The following is an 18995-nucleotide window of genomic DNA, read 5'->3' on the forward strand; positions in this document are numbered from 1 at the left end:
AGCGTCTAATGATAGTAACAACTAGCCGAACTAGATAGAAGTCAAGACGTAAGTTCAACCACGACCACTCATCCTGGTTTCTCCATCTATATATGGAAACTCGATAGTAGTGAGGAAAACAAGGAACAAATAGATAGATTAGTAGTAGATATATTTATAAAGCAGAAGATATAATGTAGTCATATATAGTATAAGTATGATAGAAATAGGAATTAAGTTGTTACTTATGCGGTATGTAATAATCCCCGTTCAATTTCAATTGTTTTCATACATACATACGTTCGTACCGGCGGTTCTGTTTGTGACTTACGGACGGGACTAATCGTTTTCAGGGGTAATGAACTATCCTAACTACGTACACAATTGTGTACCTGGGTTTTCTTCCCTACATGACTATGTACTTTTTATTCATAGGAAGAAGTGGGTGTAGTTCATATTTGATTTGTATATTTTTGTTATATGCATGCTGATAGATGATCTAGTCACTGGGTGTTCCGCTATAGGTACTTGAGGACTGAAATATATACATCATGAGTTTAGCATAACAAATTCAAGGTGGATTATTGAATCAAGGCACGATTAACTACTCAGTTTCATTGCCTGTCATATCTTGCATATCTACTTCACTGTATCTCATGCTTCTTTTTACTCCGAGTCATGTATCGTGTGAAGCATCTATCAAATTTCTGCCTCGCTTGTAGGTGGGTTTTATCTGTGGGTATGATCTTCGTTTTGAGTGGATAGTGAATTATTTATCTTCGGCTACAGTAGTACTTACAGTTGCTATTCTCCTTTGTCTGATTGGTTCAGTATTCAATGTATTAGAGGTGGTAACACTGGCAGGGTGAATGATCTACCATATTCATTGAAAATAGTGACTGTCAAAGAATACCAATCGAGTCTCTTTATTGGTTCGTAAATGTATATATATCATGTCGTGTCTTATCTATTCAAGCTGAGCAAATTCTCAATATATCGTCTTGCGTCCAGGCCCAGCCCTTCGACAAGTTTCCCCGGTCCTGTATCGGTCCGCGATGCTTGCAATCCCGGCGACGACGCCCCGCCCAGATCGCGGAAGAACCGAGTGCTGCTACTGTTGCGTGCATGTCCGGACGGAGAGACGGAGTCACTGGATCTGCGGACGATGAATGCTTCCTGAAGGGGGGCATTATTGCTGTCCGGTTCCGTGTTGGTCTGGACACTGGCGTTGGAGGCTGTGCTCCCTTGTTCTTGTCTGGGAGGCTCGGACATTCGGATCCAGACGATCCACCAGCCGCGGCTGGTCTTGCAGGTTCTTTCGACCTCGAGAGGTCGCGAGCGGGTTTCAAGGTGGGTGCTCAAGAGTCGGTGGTGGATATTGAGGCTCTCGACGCGCGACCATGGGTGTGTGGCTGGATCCCGGGGTTCGTTGACGGTGGACCCAAGGTCTGGTATGTTCGGGATTGAAGAGCGGATTGTTAAGTTTGTTTGATCGTAGACTAGATTGTAGACGGGCTGGGTTTTGCCGGTAAATCGCTTGTTGATGTCGAGGGCGTTATCGGACATGGAAATGCGAAGTTCTGCGGTGGCAGGTGATGTGGAATTGCTGAGAGACTTGTGGAGCGGGCTGAGTTGGTGGCTGATGGTTTGATATAGCGTCGGGTCGGATAGAGTCGAGGTTGCGGGATCAAATAGAAATGTATATATGAATGGTTGATGCTGTAAGTCTGTTAGTTCAGGTAGTAAGGCTGTGTGGTATGGGGAAGACATACAATATAGACTACTGCTTGCAGTTCTGTCAAGCCTTAGGCGAAGCTGGTTAGCTGTGGACGGTCTAATCACACATTGAATCCCTTACCTGTTAGAGCCGGCTCCGTAGACTCTGACAATTGAATGTGCAAGCGTCTGTAGTTTATATTATTCTGCGATGGCCCTGTCTGACTTTCCGTTGGGTCAGAGCCCTCTTGCATAGGTGCACTCTGATTGTCAGTATTAGAAAGCAGGCCAACGAGAAATTTCCCACAGCTCTGAATCTTTTTGCCCTCACTGGGCTGAAGATCCTCCCCATTAATGGCTCCCGGGGCATCAGTAGACAAATCCGTCTGTTTGTCTGGACTCATCGGCCTGTCTTCTCGCTTTATAGCCTCGACTCGCGGGTGTGGACTGGCTGTTCCCGACGATACTCCCCAAGACGAGCCATAGCCAAGAGTGAGATATTTCACAAATGTCTCTGTCCTGAAGCCTATCCAATCGTTTCCTCGATCGCTTCCTACTGGTGAGCTCTCGCCACTGGTATGTGAGCTCGACTTCTGTGGAGCCTGCGGAGACTCCGCTGTTCCTACCACGAGTGGAGGTGGTATACCTGGAGAGAAAGGGCGATCGGGTGTTGCAGCTTGAGGTTCCGCCATCATTTGCTTGGTGGGATCGCTTCCAGCTAGTTTGCTGCGGTGCTTTCTTCGCCGCTTTCGACGACGTGGTGAGCTTGGGTCTTCGCCTACACCGTATGCGTCGGCGCCGTATCTATAGATTGATTCCATCCATTGTGAGATTCGCAAGAGGGATGGTCTAGAGACTGCTCCGACTCCTGAGAATATAACGCCATCTGCCGGCCTAGGGCAGGCTCCCGAGCCAAGCCATCGATCCTCGCCGTCACCTATGTTCAGCGAATCTCCTGGTCTGTTGTTTGCTGCCGGTTCCTTGTCAGAGGAGCCAGGATCACCAAATCGTGAGACGACCAGGTCCAGGAGGCCATCTGTGCGGGCGACAAAGTCCTCTAAAACCTCCCTCTCCCCGCTTCCCCACTCTTCTTCGCCAACGCCGATTCCGAGTTCACCCCCAGCGGAGAGCTTGACGCCATTGTATATGTCAACAGCGGGGTTTCCGCTTAGAAGAACCTCCCAGGTCCATGCGAACCTCCACCAGAAATTATCAACAAGAGCACAGAATGTGGGTCTACCAACACGGCTGTATAAGGCGTCAAGTGTCGAATCGTGGTGGAGAAGAAAGATGGAGTGGGCTCGACGCAGTTGTTGTATTAGCAAAGCAGGAGGAGACATCTCCCTTGAGGAATAGCTGAATGAAGAAGACGAGGCATCGCGCTGAGAGGAAGTTGTGCTAGGTTGATCAAGTGGGAGGCGAGTTAGGTCGACAGACTGTAACAAGCTCAGCAGCTATTGATGTGATGCTCCGGCGCAAGTCTACCTACAGCTAGAATCCACCAGTCCTTCTCAAGTTCATGTAGAATAATCTGCGACTTTTCGGTTTCGACGTAATCGACTGCTTTCCCTTGCGAAAAGTCCCTAGGATCATTAGTACGGCGCCAGTTGTGGTAGAACGATGTAGAGCGAATCCCACCTGGCAAAGCCTACCATGCCCTGAGCCAGTCCTATCTGTCGCAAGATCTCATTCCAGTAATCGTTGGAGTATTGGTCGCCATCGTCAGCCGCGGAGCCTTCACGTCGGCGCGATCGACCCGATCGAGATGTATAGAAGACGACTTGGTCGCGGATTGTCTCGTCGGTCGGACCGAGGCGGGGGTTGTATATAGCGAGGAACGACAGTTGCGCAGGAATCACTGACGCTAAATCACTCTCCGGCATTGCACCATCGAACCGTGAGCTCCAGCTCACAGTGAAGCAGTGCAGTTGGGTGAGAAACACTCATCGTCACCAGACGGACTGGAGTAGTGGGCGGCGGTGACATCACGTGGTGGAGATGGGAGGTCGGCGAACTTGCCGGAGCTGCTGCGGATGCGACTGTTTGATTGTTCCGTCACCCGCAAATCGCCGCCGTCAATTGCTGGCCATGTTTCTCTTGCGGGGACCTGGAGCTCTCTGTGCCTACAGACGAGCCGGTCTTTTCCCATCCTTGTCACATAGATGCCTCGCGACGAAGGCCTACGACCCACTCCGGATTCTCTTTTGCGGATCTGACGATTTCAGCATAGCTTCGTTGAAAGCTCTCCATGAAGAACATGTCAAGCGACCGGATCGGATTGCCTCAATTGATGTCGTTTGCAGACCAGGGAAGAAGGTTGGAAGAGGGTTGAAGCAGATCCGCGAGGGTACTTATCTAGGCAAGCTTGACAAGTTGTTCGCGCAGCTAATTGTTTTTATCTTGCAGTTCCCATCAAAGCGGCCGCAACGGAGTTGTCGCTTCCGATCCACGAGATAGATACTTTTCGAGGCTGGACGGTAACTCGCAGCTGTTGATACCTGCTATGGCTACGTGCTGACACTGTTAGCCGCCTACGCTACCCGGTGGCCCTATAAACCTGATCATTGCCGTCTCATTTGGGCTGTTCGTACCTCCGCGGCTTCTCAACGGCGCGAAGTATGGAGGTCTAAATGTCCATCCATCGTTGCTTCCCGAGTATGCAGTCGCAGATTACCCACGAACGGACCCCGCTAACACAATACTTGAAGCTTCCGGGGCCCTGCACCACTACATCATACCTTGTTAGCCGGTAAAACTAAGACCGGTGTCACCCTTCAGACGCTTGATCTCAAGCACTTCGATCATGGCACTATCCTGGCGCAGACTCCAGCCCCTGGCTTCGACATTCCCAATCCCGATGCATGCACAGTACCCGATTTATTAAATCTAGTCTGTCCGAAGGGCGCGGATATTCTCGTTAAGGGTATACGGGAAGGTCTCTTTGTTCCCCCGGTGGAAGATGCGGGCTGGCGAGCCTCTGAAGGAGACGGCCCATTGGTCCATGCGGCCAAGATCAAGCCGGAGGACAGGCATATCGATTGGCAAAACTGGTCATCCCTGGACATTAGCAGAAGGAATCGCGTTTTGGGTCCACTCTGGAGTAAGGCATTGGTTGCCAGCAACGCGTCCAGTGAAAAGCCTTCCTTCCAACACCGGCGAGTTATCTTCACTGAGTTTGAAGAAGTAACACCACTCAAAGGCTGCGACAAGTTCTCTGTTGTTCCAGGCTTGCCATTTGTGGATGGCACGCATCCCATCGATTCTACAAAGGGAAAGGGCGTTTACGTGTTCACGCGAGATGGGAAGCTCATTATGGTACACCAGATGAAAGTGGAGGGGGAGCCGAATGCCGACGCTCTTCGCGCTGCTCTGAAGGCTCGGATGGTTGGTGACCGGACATTTTACTCTGGTGAAGTGGGCTTTACGCCGTTTTACAACCCTCTTGTGTAGGGGACTGGTGATAAAAGTAAACTGATATGTGTTCTATCTTGCTAACGTCATGATACCAGCTCTAGCACTTAATATTTACCCGTTCCAGTGCCCAATGCCACATCAGAAAGTCTACTTCGCAAGGCTCCACATTTTCTCTATTTGAAGGAGAAGCCGGAATCTGAAAAGTTAGTTTTGTTGTAGACAACAAAAGCAAGAGCACTCACCGATCTGTATCTCTTGCCCAGTCATAGATGAGTTTTGCGCAAGCATGACATATGCTTGAGCAGCGTCTTCAAGCTCAGGCTGTTCACGACCTCGTTAATAGGCGGAAACCGTGCATGGATTGGTCAAGAGCCTTACCACTTTCTTAAGGGCTGTCTTTGCCGTCCACCCCTCAATTGCTTGGGCAGGGAAGCGCTGGCCCTATGGTTCGTCCACATTAGCTCTCCCGCGACTCCACTACAACTGCGATGGCGCTACTTACCCATTCAGTCAAAAGAAGGCCAGGAAGAACCGCATTCACGCGGACCTTGCTACCTTGAGTGTGTGCAAGGCATTTCACCATGTGCAGTCCTGTTGCTGATGTTAACGGGGATGCAAAGCGTTCATTGCGGTTTGCGTACCTCCTGCTTTAGTGATCGCATATGGCAAGCTGCTTCCAGTTGGCGAAACGGCCTATCTTGCAGGTCAACACTTGCGCATCTTACCACGCGACCTTCGTAGAGGACCTACCGCAATAGATGAGGTTAGCAGGAACACGCCACCCTCGGGGTTTGCGTTGAATGTGGGCAGTGCTGCTTTGAAAAGATAGAAATGGCCTTTTACGTTCATTGACCAGCACTGAGGAATTCGTTAGCCTTGCAAATCACGGCGACCCTCTACAGGGTTCACCCCATTGTGACACCTACTCTATCCCATTCCTCGTCATTCATAGCGTCCAAGTCATTGAACTTGGTCATTTTGGTCCAACCCTGGCCATGCGTTCAGTCAATTTTCCCCTATTGCTGACACGGACCGGGATAGTAGCGACTCACTGCGTTCGAAACAATGATATCCAGGCCCCCCAACTGATCAATGGTGGCCTTGACAGCGTTAATGCAGTCATTCTGAACACCGGCATCCTAAATGATACAGCCACGATATCAGTCCAGCACTCCGTCAATGACACTCGTCACAACCTACACCTTGTATAGTAATAGCCTTGACCTTGTAACTCTCTTGAAGTTCCGCGGCCAATTTCTCAGCAGCGTCTTTGCTCGAAGCGTAATTGATGGCGACATTGCAACCCTCGGCGGCGTATTTCTGGGCTACAAGAGCACCCAGCCCTCTGAACATCCCATATCGTCAACAAATGCTCCAAAAAGGTGAACACAACGGAGCGAGTGAACATACCGTGAGCCGCCCGTGATGAGAGCAACGCGATTGCGCAGAGAATACATGATTATATGGCTAGATAGTTGATTGAATCGATAGAAGCAGATTTAGCAGAGCTGAGTCGACCTGAGGACACACCGAAGTAGTAGATAAGTACTTGACGAAGCGGGGTCAATCGGAGCTTATGTCGGCGGCGCTCATCTACTTAACTAATGCCTGCTGCGGAACCCTCCGTCCGACTAGTACGTGACTTACGGTCTTTTTGTCTACTTGCAGACGGTCTTTTTGTCTACTTGCAGGGTTGGAGGGGGTGGTGCACCTGCACTACATAGCTGCGCTTTTTCTACTATAAGGCCCAAGAATGCTGTTGGGTTTTCAGTCTTAGTGAGTCTAATTGTGGTATCATCATTGTCCAAGAACAATCGGTTTCCAGATCACCCCTGCCAGGTACAATGCAGAAGAAACTGAAAAGAGGGGAGTCCAACCTTACTGTCTCCATGTATACCTCGGTTCGGCCCCTCGATGTGGTCCCGCCGCCGACTGATCGCCCGTAGGGCCCGACAGCTTGTTCTTGCTAAGAAACATGGTGGATGACCCGACAGTCGATTTTAAATGTCCAAGGGGTATCATGTATGATATGTCTATAGATACAAGAAGCTAAGATCAAATCGCAAGACACCGGAAAGCAATCGAAGTTTTGAAGGCTTGTAGAATCGGAGAATCAACACCGGACACTCAATCCATAAGTGTACCAACGTATTCTGTCTCTTTCATTCCCGGCCACGCCTTCTTCCCTGCTAATGCGGGCCACTGAACCAGGAATCGATCTGCCAGAGGCAACAGGAGCTTCCCCGACAGGCTCAATGTAGTCACGCGAGCCCACGATTCTACGAAGATTGTGCGCAGCTGGTAGGTACCCGGCGCGAGCACTGGCGCTGTTGCAGAGTCACTTTCTGATGTGCTTTTTCCGGGCGCAGAAGGAGAAATCAGCCCGCACAAGAACAGCCATAGACGAAGTAGCCGGGCGGCAACGACGACGCAGACCGCGGTGGCAGGGCCATTGGTGAGGATGAGGTCCGGGTATGGAGAGGATAGATGCGACGCTGGGCGAGAATGTCGGCTCTGGTCCGGATGAAGACCACGCAAGACCGAGAGACAGGACCAGAAGGAGTTCAGTGTAGAGAAAGGCGCACTCAGGTAGGATTGGTGTACGCGACGGGCGCGGGGTACCGTGACGATGGTGTAGGAGGGGTCTGGCGATGCGGCTTTGGCATTGGAATTGACATGATGGTTTATATGGGTTGTTTCGAACTCAACAGCTTTCGTCGCGCTGAAATTGTCCCCAGAGCTTACGATGTAGGTTCGATGGGTGTATTTGGACGGATCTAGGTTCATGCGCCGGAGCATAGAGAACATCTCGGCTGTGTGGCCGCCGCTACCGAGGACTATTAGAAGATGAACCGGGGAGTTTCGCGGGCGCCATTTGGGGACTTGGCTGTTTTGTGATTTGGCGAGAGCGTAGATGAGGACCTGAAAGTTATCGAGTGGGTGGATTAGCTTTGGTTGTATATAGGGGAGATGATGTGCAAGGAATTGCTTACAATGAGCGTAAATATGCAGGCTGTGGCAGTAAAGCCGATAGCCAGGAAGAGGCTAGTCCAGGATAGCCATGACTCCATGGGATTGAGAGGTTGCTGTATGTATTGTTTGAGATGAACCGAAGATGTGTTATTGAGGATGTGGCAGGTTCCAGAGTTGTCGCAGTTGTCGCATGCGGCCGGCGGAACGAATGAACTCTATGTATATAGTGACAGCGCATTAAAAGGCGGAGACTTCTTCTTCAAACCTTGTCAGACCAGCCCCATAGCTAGTTACGACAATAGCTGGGGAGCGACAAGTGAATGAGGAGTAATTGTTGCGGGGGGCGTTAGATGCTTGGGGATCTATCTGGAAGCTGGATAACTATCCAGGCACGTGGTCCGTGCTAGTCTCGGCGATTATTTTGGTGTTGTTGTCTTAACTCCTTCCTCTGATTTCCCCCCATCGTCCATCCCATTTCTTATCGTCACCGCCATCAATGTCCACCTACACGGCTTGAGATGGCTTCATTGTTCGCTAAGCGATTCAAATGCTTTTATTGCGGGCGTCGCTCGGCCCACTCCGACAGCGACACTGCCCGCAAATGGCGTTGCAAACATTGCGAAGCCGTCAACTACCTGGATGAGGTAAGTCCCGTGTTTTGTGTATTCCGGCGTCAAGCAGGATTTCAAGTACTGATTGCCTCGGCGGTTGCGCTTCATAGAAAGGAGAAATCACGGATCCTCCCGCTGCAGAAACAAATCCAGACGTCTACGGTCCCGGGGCATCGAGCCCGCCATTCGAATCCACCGACTTTACAGCCTCCAGCTTATTCTGCGCCCAGTGTCTTCGAAACCAACACCTCTTTACCAGCGCTTTGGCGTCCTATTTTCCGTCATCTGATGATCCAAACTACAGCGCATATGAGAAGGAGTACCCCAAATTTCGCAAGAACTTAGAGGAGCGTTATCCGCAGGTGTGCGTCAAATGCGAACCCAGAGTGAAGCAACGCATACGTCAGGCAGGATATGAAGCAAAGTCAGACCACCTGAGACGCATGATGGACCGGAGTAAAGCTGGAAGGGCCGCTCGGCAAGCACGTCGATGGAACTGGAGGAACCTGTTGGTCTTAGCTGGTGCTCTGGGTTACTGGATTAGTGTTGCTGGTCAACTTAGCTGGAATGTGTGGAGTGCTTTGACTGTTGAGGAGTGGGAACCGCTGCAGGATCCAGACTCCCCCTCGATGTCGCCTTCTATTATCTCTTGTGTGAACCTTCTCTTCGAGACCCGCCGCGTGCCGAACCATTGCTCAGTAGACCTGGCACCGTACGCCGGTCTTGCGCTGATTGCAGGCATTCTGTCCATTTGGTGGAACCCGAAATTGAGACTCAAAGTTGAAGGGCGAGGAGGTCGCTTCGTGAAACTAGGAGAGTACTACCAGGTTCAGCTCATTATTTTGGTGGTGCGATGCGCTTTCTGGGGCGTCTTAAGGGATCCGTCATCAAGTGGACTGCCACCAGACCTGCCACCAACATTGCATCTCTTCATGATCTTCTTCACAATTATGGTGAGCTAATCATCTGACAACTATTATCTGAGCCCAGCATGCTAATAAATTCTCAGTCTGTCATGGTCTCCCGGCGGATAGTGCGCTACGATACCCGGCCATTGGTAGACTGGACCGATGACACGCCTGCAGCCACGCCAAACCGCAGAACCGAAGCTTCCCCTCCGCCCTCTACGACTACCGGACAGGAGTTTTCGACCCCAAGCTCCAATCTTCGGCAGCGCACCTCTCGTTTCCCTCTCGAAAAGCTAGGCACCCCAAGGGCGACCACACCGCGGGCAGCCCTCGAGACCCCAACTATTCCCACACCACCTCCAGAATCGGATGACATGGACTGGACTCCCTCCGTGCAGCACGAACTCACACCGACTGTCAGCGTTCATCAAAGGGATCAGAAGTCCGTGCTCGATGGGCCGATGCCTTTTTATGGATCCGTTCCTGCTGCACCACAGCCACCCGCATGGAACCTGCGCAATAAACCCGCTCAGCGTGTGAAACCAATCGAACAAGTCGTTGAACGCAACCCATTCCACCGCACTCCTACTCAAAACCTCCGATGGCATCGCAACCAAAACAGCCCAGACTCGGTGTTTGCACCTCCTAAGTTTTTCCCTGTGAGCGACCATGCTGCGACTACCGGACTCGAAAGTTTGTTTGACCGAACCTTCACTATCAAGTCGCCCGAGGATGAAGAGGACAGCTCTTGGCAGTCTCGCCATCAATCATCGAACTCACACTCTCGCCAGTCTGCCAACTTGCGGGGTTATTTTGTGTACCAATATCTTCGATTAGGCCTGCTACTTGTCTCACTCGTTACCTGGGTCCTCTCACAGTATGACCGCTTGTCAATCCCAGGGAACTATGTAGAGGTGGCCTCCTTGGGCAGTGCTAGCCTGATTGCTGGATTCGCTCTCTTGGAGGCCCTCAAGCAACCTATCGTGCAGTGGAACGGCATGGAAATTCTTGTTTACTTTGCGGAGCTTGTGGCAGCTGTCCACCTCGGCGGGAACCTGCCGCGAGTGTCAATCGAGCGCCATTACTTCGACAGATACGGCCAGCTACTTCTGGTGTTCATGGCGGTCCAGGAGGCGCTGGGTCTGCTCTCGCTATACAATATAGCCAGGGCAAGCAGCACTGGTCTTCAGCCACAACAATCGGGGCATAACTCGCCATCGAATGGCGAGAATCCCGGGCACTCTCCTCAACCGGCAATCGATAACCAACCCCTGCAATCATTCTCTTCTCAGCGGTCTGCGCCGCCCCTTTCTTTCTCTTCTACTCTCCCAACCTCTAGCTTTGCGACACAATCGCCGGAGCCGTACTACTCGCTTGCACCCTCCCCATATGACGGGTCTTCCAGCAAGGATCATAGCTTCAGTCTCAAAAGTCTGAAAGGGAACGATTCTGACGCCTCAGATTATTACGATCGAGACTCAGACACGGAGACAACCGTGACTACCGCAACCACGGCTACTAGCAACACCGTCCGGAACATCCGGTACGGACGGGCTGCCAGCGAAGCGATGTTCTCGCCACGACGAACCGAGCTGGGACCCGGAATTGGAGGGTTGAGTCTCGAAGATAGGCCCGCCCGGCGAGTCACCCGGAGCCAGTCGAAACTCCAAGGCGAGGGCTTTCGTCGGTTTCCGACTCGGGGCCTGAAATAGGCCTGTTTCTGATCTTTTCTGCTTTTGTCGGAATTTTCTTTCTTGTGCTTCTACTTTCGCATACTGTTCCAGGGTACATCATCTTCAGCGCTTGCACTAGAGGAGTTGGGTTAGCTGTGCCTTGATTGTATTCAACCTGTTCACACTGTTCATACGCGGATCGCATATTGCGGGGGTTTATTGTACTTCTGTTCTTCGTTTCCTACTTCATCTTAGGTCCTCGTGGAGATTGTTTCGGGTGTTTGGGGGGTTGTACATAGCAGGTAGAATACATACGACTTATGAATGATGACTGAATATCATACAATGTGACTATCCCAAGGTAGATTATGTAGTATGTCGAACTTATTTCTTTCTGTATGTGCATCACGGGTTCTAGTGAGCTGACCAATAACTACCGTAGCCGACATTGCGTGATTGTCAGCAATTGCATGTTTCAAACCCAACCCAAGACAAGACCGTTATAGTAGATCATAGTGAACCCAGAAAACCAGACGATGCGATGACACATACTCTAGTCTTCATACATAACCGCAGAGTAGTATACATAGCATACAGTAGTCTATAGCAATATAGTAATCTATCGTACATGAAGTAGAGGCGATGCAATATGAAGTGAAGAGGGTAGTAATCTCGTGTCTAGACCCACCCAAAATTAGTCGCAATAAACTTAGCGAGTTCCTCTATAGTAGCTGCATCCTCCTCCGCCCCCAACTGTTCGTATAGAATCTCCTTCCAGTGGGTCGGCCGGATCTCGTGAAGCTTACGCCCCTTGAGTGCCTCCTGCAGACGGGCAGCCTGCTCCGAGCCGACGGAGGAATCGGACGAGACGGAGATGTGGCTCTCCAGGATGGCTCCGTGTTTGAGGCGGAGAAACACACGTGTCTGTGTTGTTTAATTGGGTTAGTTATAGATTGTTGCTTACTGATGCCAAGAGAAAGGGAAAGCGCCATCTTACAGAAGGAGGTAGGGATGATGGAAGGGCGGGGCGTTCGCGAGGGTCCTCTTCCACGGGGTAAGTCGAGAAGATGAATTGGGGCGTTTGCGTGTATTTCCATTCCAGTGACTGTTGCAAATTTTCAATACTGTGTTAGTTTACGGTTTCTTGGCTTCGACTTGTCGGGGTGTCGAGCAGCGACTCACTCGTAATTCGTCGAAGCCTTTCTTGATCTCGGGCTCTTCGTAGCCTTGGGCTTCTCCCACCGCTCCGACGACCCAGTCGTCTCCTGCGTAAAGCTCTGCATCGTGGACATAGGCACGCTGCGCGCGGCGCACAGCATCCGGATTGGTCTGGTATAGCTCTGCAAACTCCGACATGATATTGGCGATCACGTCTTGAATTCCGAATGGGATGGAGGCGTCGGCAAACACGGACGATACATTGGCGACGGGAGATCGCACACTTTCCACGCCTTTGGCCTTGATGTAATCTCGTGCGGGCGATCGTAAGAACGAACCGAGGGAGTTGATGTTGGGCGAATCGAGTAGGCAGGTGCCGTGGTGAAGCGCGCGGTGTCGCGTAAGCTTGAACGCTGAGCCGGAGATCTTTCGAGGTTGGGATTGCCCTTCGTCAAGGGACATGACGATGTCGTGGCGGTCATTGACGCTGGTAGTGGTCGCTCCGACACGGTGCAATGCGCGCACGACCATCTCCGCATGTTTGTTGCGTGTGAATGTCGGTCGCGGGGAGATCACGCTGTAGTTGAGATTGCCCTCGTCGTGAAAGACGGCACCACCGCCAGACCGTCGTCGGACGTAGAGTGCATCTTCGGTGTCGTTGTAGGAGTGGATTCCGTGCTCCGCGGTTCCGCGGTCATTATGTAGCACTCGGAGGTTGGTCTCGAGCCATGGGTTCTGATTGCGCCCGATTACCACACACGGTCGGTTGATATATAGGAAGAGGATGTTCGAGTCGGCGGGCGCATGCTCTAGCAGAAAGTGTTCGATGGAGAGGTTCACGTAGGGATCGGTGGAGAGAGATTGGTAGATTTGATGCCGGGAGGACTGGCGACTGGCGAGCTGGGCGAATTGGTCGGCGGAGAATGAGGAATTCCACCGCACGGCATTAGAACGCAGGCTGGCGCTGGGATGGGGAACTCGGAGCGACGATAGCCAGCATGTTGCTCGAGAGGAGAAGAGACGCATTGGAGGGTTTAGAGAGCTGCCGAGCAACTCATGGCCAGTCCAGAACAGGTAGAGAGGAAGGAAAAGAGAGAAAGCGAAGATGGTGACAATACTGTAAGTATCATCATAATGCAAGATACCAGGCGTACCTTCAAAACAGACCGAACGGTACCTACAGTCGGAGAGGATGATGGACCAATGGGGGCCAAGGAACAAGGCCGATCTCGCCGGGAGCTAAACCGCACACGATCAAAGTGGCAGCCCGACGTGCCATTCCTCTCTCCGAGACTCCATCCAGACTTCACTTTTCTTTCCGTCTGCCCCTCGCTTACTTTTCTCCTCCTCTTCCTTTCCCCTCCGTTCTTCTTATTTGGCCTCGTTCTCCCTCGATATCCTGTCTTCTTCGACTTCACTTCATCCTCTCCCTACAGATCCCACCTTCTCTTCTCCCTCCGAACCCCATCAATCAATTGAACACCGCCCGCCATGTCGACGTGGGGTGATTACTTCCGGGTCACCACGTAGGTCTTCTGAGTCAGCCCCAGTCTATGATGATGGTGACATCGCACACCATCACCACCACACAATCACAAACACCTCTGTCCATATACATGCACATACTAATTGCGCTCTTTCTCTTTTCAGTTACGGTGAATCGCACTGCCGCTCCGTCGGCTGCATCGTCGATGGCTGCCCCCCAGGAATGGAACTCACCGAGGACGACATCCAGCCCCAGATGACCCGGAGACGTCCCGGCCAGAGTGCTCTGACGACGCCTCGTAATGAGAAGGACCGCGTTGAAATCCAGTCCGGAACGGAGTTTGGAGTTACACTGGGAACTCCGATTGGCATGATGGTGCGCAACGAGGACCAGAGACCCAAGGACTACGGCAACAGCACCATGGACCTGTACCCCCGCCCCAGTCACGCCGACTTGACCTACCTCGAGAAGTACGGCGTCAAGGCCAGCAGCGGTGGTGGTCGCAGTAGTGCCCGTGAGACCATTGGTAAGTGAACCGCTCAACACCAGAAGGGAACGCCATTAACGCAGTTTTCCCCCGGGTTACAGGCCGTGTGGCTGCCGGTGCCATCGCCGAAAAGTACCTGCGCCTCTCGCACGGCGTTGAGATTGTCGCCTTCGTCTCCTCCGTTGGCAACGAGCACCTGTTCCCCCCTACTCCCGAGCACCCCACTGCCTCCACCAACCCCGAATACCTCAACCTCCTCAAGACCATCACCCGTACCACCGTCGACGAGTTCGCGCCCACCCGCTGCCCCAACGCCGATGCCGCCGCGCGCATGACCAAGGTGATCGAGCAGTTCCGCGACAACCACGACAGCATCGGCGGTACCGTCACCTGCGTGATCCGCAACGTCCCCGTCGGTCTGGGTGAGCCCTGCTTCGACAAGCTCGAGGCCAAGCTCGCCCACGCCATGCTCAGCATCCCCGCCACCAAGGGCTTCGAGATCGGCTCCGGCTTCGGAGGCTGCGAGGTCCCCGGCTCCATCCACAACGACCCCTTCATCGTCTCCGATGTCCCTACCCAACTCGGCACCAACACCACCACGAAGCAGCGCCTTACCACCAAGACCAACAACTCCGGTGGTATCCAGGGCGGTATCTCCAACGGCGCCGACATCTACTTCCGCATCGCCTTCAAGCCCCCGGCCACCATCGGCCAGGCCCAGAACACCGCCACCTACGACTTCGGCGAGGGTATCCTCGAAGCCAAGGGCCGTCACGACCCCTGCGTCACCCCCCGCGCCGTCCCCATTGTCGAGGCCATGTCCGCGCTGGTCGTCATGGACGCCCTGATGGCTCAGTACTCCCGCGAGAGCGCCAAGTCTCTCCTGCCCCCGTTGCCCAAGACCCTGCCCACTCGTCCCACTCTGGGTACCAACGGCCACAGCGCTTAAATAGGAAGTGGTTCGATTTATTTCATTTTTGTTCTGGGTTCGGGGTCTCTAGTCTAAAATTATCACGATTGGCTCTTTGGGGACCGATCTATGCATGCGGGGTTTTCATTTTCTATCTTAGAATGCAGTGACGTACGTCATGTTCGGCTGATGTTTGATGTCTCAAGTCAGAAACTCAACTTAATGACTTTTTTTTCCCTTTTTTTTCTCTGATTGATATTTGTTGCTTCGGTATATTATATCACCTTACCTTTTCTTCATTATGTTCGCATAGATTTCTTCTCGGGTTTGGTTTCAAATCAAAAAGGCGTTCTACGTTCGTACTACTATAACAGATGAGTCATGTGTTCAATAACCTCGCTTGTTATGGGACAGTAATTACTCTAGGAACTAACTACTTGGCGTAATCAGTAATTGAAAATTTTGAGACAGTCAAATATACCGGAAGGAGGAGTAGGTTTAAGTATCATTCAAATTCATTTAGATTCATTCGACTCATGGCTCGTCAATTCCACGACCTCATTGACATCGTTCAATCCATCCAACTAACCAATTGCATAAAGACATTGACGAAGAGAAAAACAGCAACAAATCTGTAACGAGTGTGGTATCATATCTTATCAAACAAATCAACAATCAAAAACCCGTATGTAATATATGTATGGATGTGGGTATGTATGGATGTATGAACCAACCAGATACCCACATGAGATGAAAGAAAAGGGCGAAAGAAGCTTATCACCGCAAAACTGGGTGTTCAGAGGAATGGAAAAATAAGCAAGCACTGCTCACTTCGCGGCATCACTATTGCTTCTGCTGACGGACTTCTCGGAGAATGTGTCCAGTTCGCCTGCAGTAGCGTTGACGACGCGGAGTTTCTCCTTCGGTACGGTGAAGGTTACCTGGACGCGACGGCCTTCTGCAGCACCTTCTACGTCCCAATCGTCGTCACTGTCTGGATCGAGGTCTAGGAATGCGTGTAAGGCGGTGTCATCTCGTGAGGACCGAGCCTGGGACTCCATATTGCGTGAGAGTCGGTTGGCTGCGCCCCAGTCTTTGGCACCTTGCTTGCGTCTGAAGAGTTCAGCTGATGCGCTGACGGAGCGACGCGGGAGGCCGTAGCCTGTAGAAGTTGTGGAAGGTCCGAGAACCGTGCCTCTTCGGTCGATACCAGAGGCTAGGGGTGCTGTGGTCGGATCTATGTCCGTTGCTGGGCGTCTCCGCGTTAGGGAGAGGACTCTGCGAACGTTGTTGCCGATCCATTCGGATGTGCGTTGTTTGGGGAAAGTGGTAGGCTTGGGGAATAGATCGAGCGGGGAGGTCGGTTCAGGGTTGTCGCGAAGAAGGTGCTCGCCTTCAGCTTGTCGAAGGGAGAGCGAGGTGTGAGCGGTGGAGTAGGAGTCAGAAGAGTAGCGCTTCTCGGATGAAAGCGCTGCACTGTTCGGTCTGCTTCGGGCTGGCTCTCGACTAGGGATCGAAATTGTGACGGACTTTTGAGGAGACTGGCGCCCACTACTTGCTTGACTCGCGGGGTAGCTGAAGTTGGCCATGCGAGGTTGAGGGATTGATTTGGCCGACGTCGAGGAGTCGGAGAGGTTCGAAGATGTCCGTTCATCCTTATCTGGCGAAGAAGGCATGTCTCTGTCATAGCCAACTCCAGCCATGTAGTCGGACGGGCCGGCCGAGCCACCAGCATATGAGTCTCCGCATACGGTCGTGCTCAAGGGTGTCAGGATTGTTGACTCGGCCCGGAAATTGTCGATTGTTTTCTGCGTGGAAACGCCCACGGCATCTTTGGCTTCATCTTCCTCACGTTCATCGATCGGGTGAATATCGCCTGTGGCATCACTCCTTCTATACTCGCTGTATTGCGTAGGGGGTCGATACATTCTGGCGCTCAGACTAGAACGACCTGTAGTTGTGGGACTAGGATCCCCGAGCAGACCAGTGCTTTCTGCGACTGCATCGCCTGTATCCTGCCAACTGAATGGTCGGCCAGATCCACTATTGCCCATCCAAGGGTAGTCACTTCTGACTTCGGCCTCCCTCATGGAGGGCTTGTGGATACTGCTCGCCATGAAAGGCTCCCCTTGACCCCAGAAGTGGGCTCTTTCTGCCCCCAAGGCTAGCTTGCGGAGCTCCTGATCTCGCACGCGGCGCTTTTGGCGCCTCTTCCAGAGGAAGAATAGGAGTATAGCGAGACCAGCAACGACAGGAATTCCCAGCCCAACACCAACTCCGACCCCAGTCTTCCATGTCTTTGACGAGCCAGACTGGGAGGACTCCTGTTGGCTAGCGATGGATTCAGGATTCCGGTAGGATGAGACCCATTCCTCAGAGGTGATATTATATAGATAGACCTGTGAGTTGGGCTGGGATTGCTTAGCTGAACGCTTTGACGAGGATGATGACGACTGCGGTATAGTATATCCGCCTGCCACCATCATCACACCACCAGGCAGCATCGTTGCCCCATGCCCATAAAGACCGCTCCCTCCTGTGGTCTCCGTATCCTCAGTTGACAGTATGTTCCAAGTCCAATCACCAGAACCGCCATACGTTTCTCCCAATTCCAGTATGACTAGCTGCGGTTGAGCAGCAATGCTTGTATTCCCCACCCAGCCCCCGTACACAATGACCTTGCTGCCATCTGGGGAAAGAACTGCTGTATGCCCCGATCTCGGCTCTACCGTGGCAACTTCCCTCACAGCAAGCTCGGTCTTGTAGGAAGTAGAAGTAATGTCGACTGTGACGAAGCTCCAGCTATTCTGGGGCAGTGAGAACACGGCAAGCTGCGACATATTGATGAATGCATCCTGGGTTTGGCCACCAATCAGGAGAAAATCCTGTTGCTGGCGCACCTCGCCGTTCGATGAATATGCATAAGTGGCTTGCAACGGAGTCACGGTAAAGCCGGCCTCTGCAATCGGGGGTGCGCGATTGCCGGTGGTGGATGCATCATAAGCATCAGTCTTGCCCGATCCGGATGGCTCAAGGACCACCATGGACTGAGAGTAGTTGGCGCTACCCATCCAATTTGCGTCTGAGGCATTCGAAAAGGGGCACATCCCGCCAAAAGCATAGACAGAGCTGTCGGAGGTGTTGGTGGAGGCATATGTGAACCCTGCTGAGAGATAGTTCGGTGCATCCACGTTGTCGCTTGACCCGCTTTCCTTCACAGAGAGCTTTTCCCATGACCCATCACCAATCGAGCTATTGTTGTCCGGTGTAAACTGCCACAGCTCACCCTTGTCCAAAGCTTCCTGGCAATTGCCTAGATATATCTTGATCACTCCATGCTGATCGAGAACAGGCACAAATGCAGGGGACTGAGTGTTGAGTTGGAAGGGTAGTGGATCCATCAAGATATTGTAACTCGGACTTGTTGTATCGATCTCGCCTGAAACATCCCAGGTGATGAATTCGGTGGAGGCATCTTGACTCGTACCGGTGGATTGTAGCAGGTAGGCGAACGACCCATTGCTAGTTGAAGAGTAGAAGAGTTGTGAGGGAGTGTATGGGACGGCTGTGGAAGCCGGGCTGGCGAAGAGCAGGAGGGCAAGGAGTGTTGGCACCACGGGGGCGCCAACAGCCCTGCGTATTCCGTGTTTTCTCGAGAGACATTCATCCATGGGGATTAG

The 18995-nt window shown here is 52.2% G+C and overlaps 8 protein-coding genes across 8 annotated transcripts; 3 read left to right on the forward strand and 5 right to left on the reverse strand.

Annotated features, from left to right (window-relative positions):
- Positions 1 to 942: 942 nt before the first annotated feature.
- Positions 943 to 3578, reverse strand: AtWU_00066 (uncharacterized protein; the record flags this gene model as incomplete). The annotated part of the gene is made up of 5 exons (XM_035495182.1): positions 943 to 1698; positions 1752 to 1783; positions 1838 to 3131; positions 3185 to 3278; positions 3334 to 3578. The coding sequence occupies 5 exons, from the start codon at positions 3576 to 3578 to the stop codon at positions 943 to 945; spliced, it is 2421 nt and encodes an 806-aa protein (XP_035351075.1).
- Positions 3579 to 3783: 205 nt separating this feature from the next.
- AtWU_00067 (methionyl-tRNA formyltransferase) lies at positions 3784 to 5145 on the forward strand (the record flags this gene model as incomplete). The annotated part of the gene is made up of 4 exons (XM_035495183.1): positions 3784 to 4042; positions 4102 to 4172; positions 4223 to 4350; positions 4404 to 5145. 4 exons carry the CDS (start codon positions 3784 to 3786, stop codon positions 5143 to 5145), a joined length of 1200 nt encoding a protein of 399 aa, XP_035351076.1.
- A 137-nt stretch (positions 5146 to 5282) lies between these two features.
- On the reverse strand, positions 5283 to 6566 carry AtWU_00068 (SDR family NAD(P)-dependent oxidoreductase; the record flags this gene model as incomplete). Its single annotated transcript, XM_035495184.1, has 10 exons — positions 5283 to 5305; positions 5352 to 5430; positions 5488 to 5550; positions 5612 to 5700; positions 5751 to 5802; positions 5860 to 5967; positions 6036 to 6098; positions 6162 to 6248; positions 6310 to 6454; positions 6520 to 6566. 10 exons carry the CDS (start codon positions 6564 to 6566, stop codon positions 5283 to 5285), a joined length of 756 nt encoding a protein of 251 aa, XP_035351077.1.
- Positions 6567 to 7236: 670 nt separating this feature from the next.
- Positions 7237 to 8180, reverse strand: AtWU_00069 (glycosyltransferase family protein; the record flags this gene model as incomplete). The annotated part of the gene is made up of 2 exons (XM_035495185.1): positions 7237 to 8031; positions 8103 to 8180. 2 exons carry the CDS (start codon positions 8178 to 8180, stop codon positions 7237 to 7239), a joined length of 873 nt encoding a protein of 290 aa, XP_035351078.1.
- A 420-nt stretch (positions 8181 to 8600) lies between these two features.
- Positions 8601 to 11313, forward strand: AtWU_00070 (uncharacterized protein; the record flags this gene model as incomplete). Its single annotated transcript, XM_035495186.1, has 3 exons — positions 8601 to 8726; positions 8804 to 9646; positions 9703 to 11313. 3 exons carry the CDS (start codon positions 8601 to 8603, stop codon positions 11311 to 11313), a joined length of 2580 nt encoding a protein of 859 aa, XP_035351079.1.
- A 639-nt stretch (positions 11314 to 11952) lies between these two features.
- Positions 11953 to 13458, reverse strand: AtWU_00071 (putative lipoate--protein ligase; the record flags this gene model as incomplete). Its single annotated transcript, XM_035495187.1, has 3 exons — positions 11953 to 12198; positions 12272 to 12379; positions 12457 to 13458. 3 exons carry the CDS (start codon positions 13456 to 13458, stop codon positions 11953 to 11955), a joined length of 1356 nt encoding a protein of 451 aa, XP_035351080.1.
- A 465-nt stretch (positions 13459 to 13923) lies between these two features.
- AtWU_00072 (bifunctional chorismate synthase/riboflavin reductase [NAD(P)H] ARO2) lies at positions 13924 to 15354 on the forward strand (the record flags this gene model as incomplete). The annotated part of the gene is made up of 3 exons (XM_035495188.1): positions 13924 to 13958; positions 14083 to 14444; positions 14507 to 15354. 3 exons carry the CDS (start codon positions 13924 to 13926, stop codon positions 15352 to 15354), a joined length of 1245 nt encoding a protein of 414 aa, XP_035351081.1.
- Positions 15355 to 16142: 788 nt separating this feature from the next.
- Positions 16143 to 18986, reverse strand: AtWU_00073 (uncharacterized protein; the record flags this gene model as incomplete). The annotated part of the gene is made up of 1 exon (XM_035495189.1): positions 16143 to 18986. One exon carries the CDS (start codon positions 18984 to 18986, stop codon positions 16143 to 16145), a length of 2844 nt encoding a protein of 947 aa, XP_035351082.1.
- Between the last annotated feature and the right edge of the window lie 9 nt (positions 18987 to 18995).

The sequence above is a fragment of the Aspergillus tubingensis genome, assembly GCF_013340325.1.
Source record: "Aspergillus tubingensis WU-2223L DNA, scaffold_1, whole genome shotgun sequence".
NCBI lineage: Eukaryota > Fungi > Ascomycota > Eurotiomycetes > Eurotiales > Aspergillaceae > Aspergillus > Aspergillus tubingensis.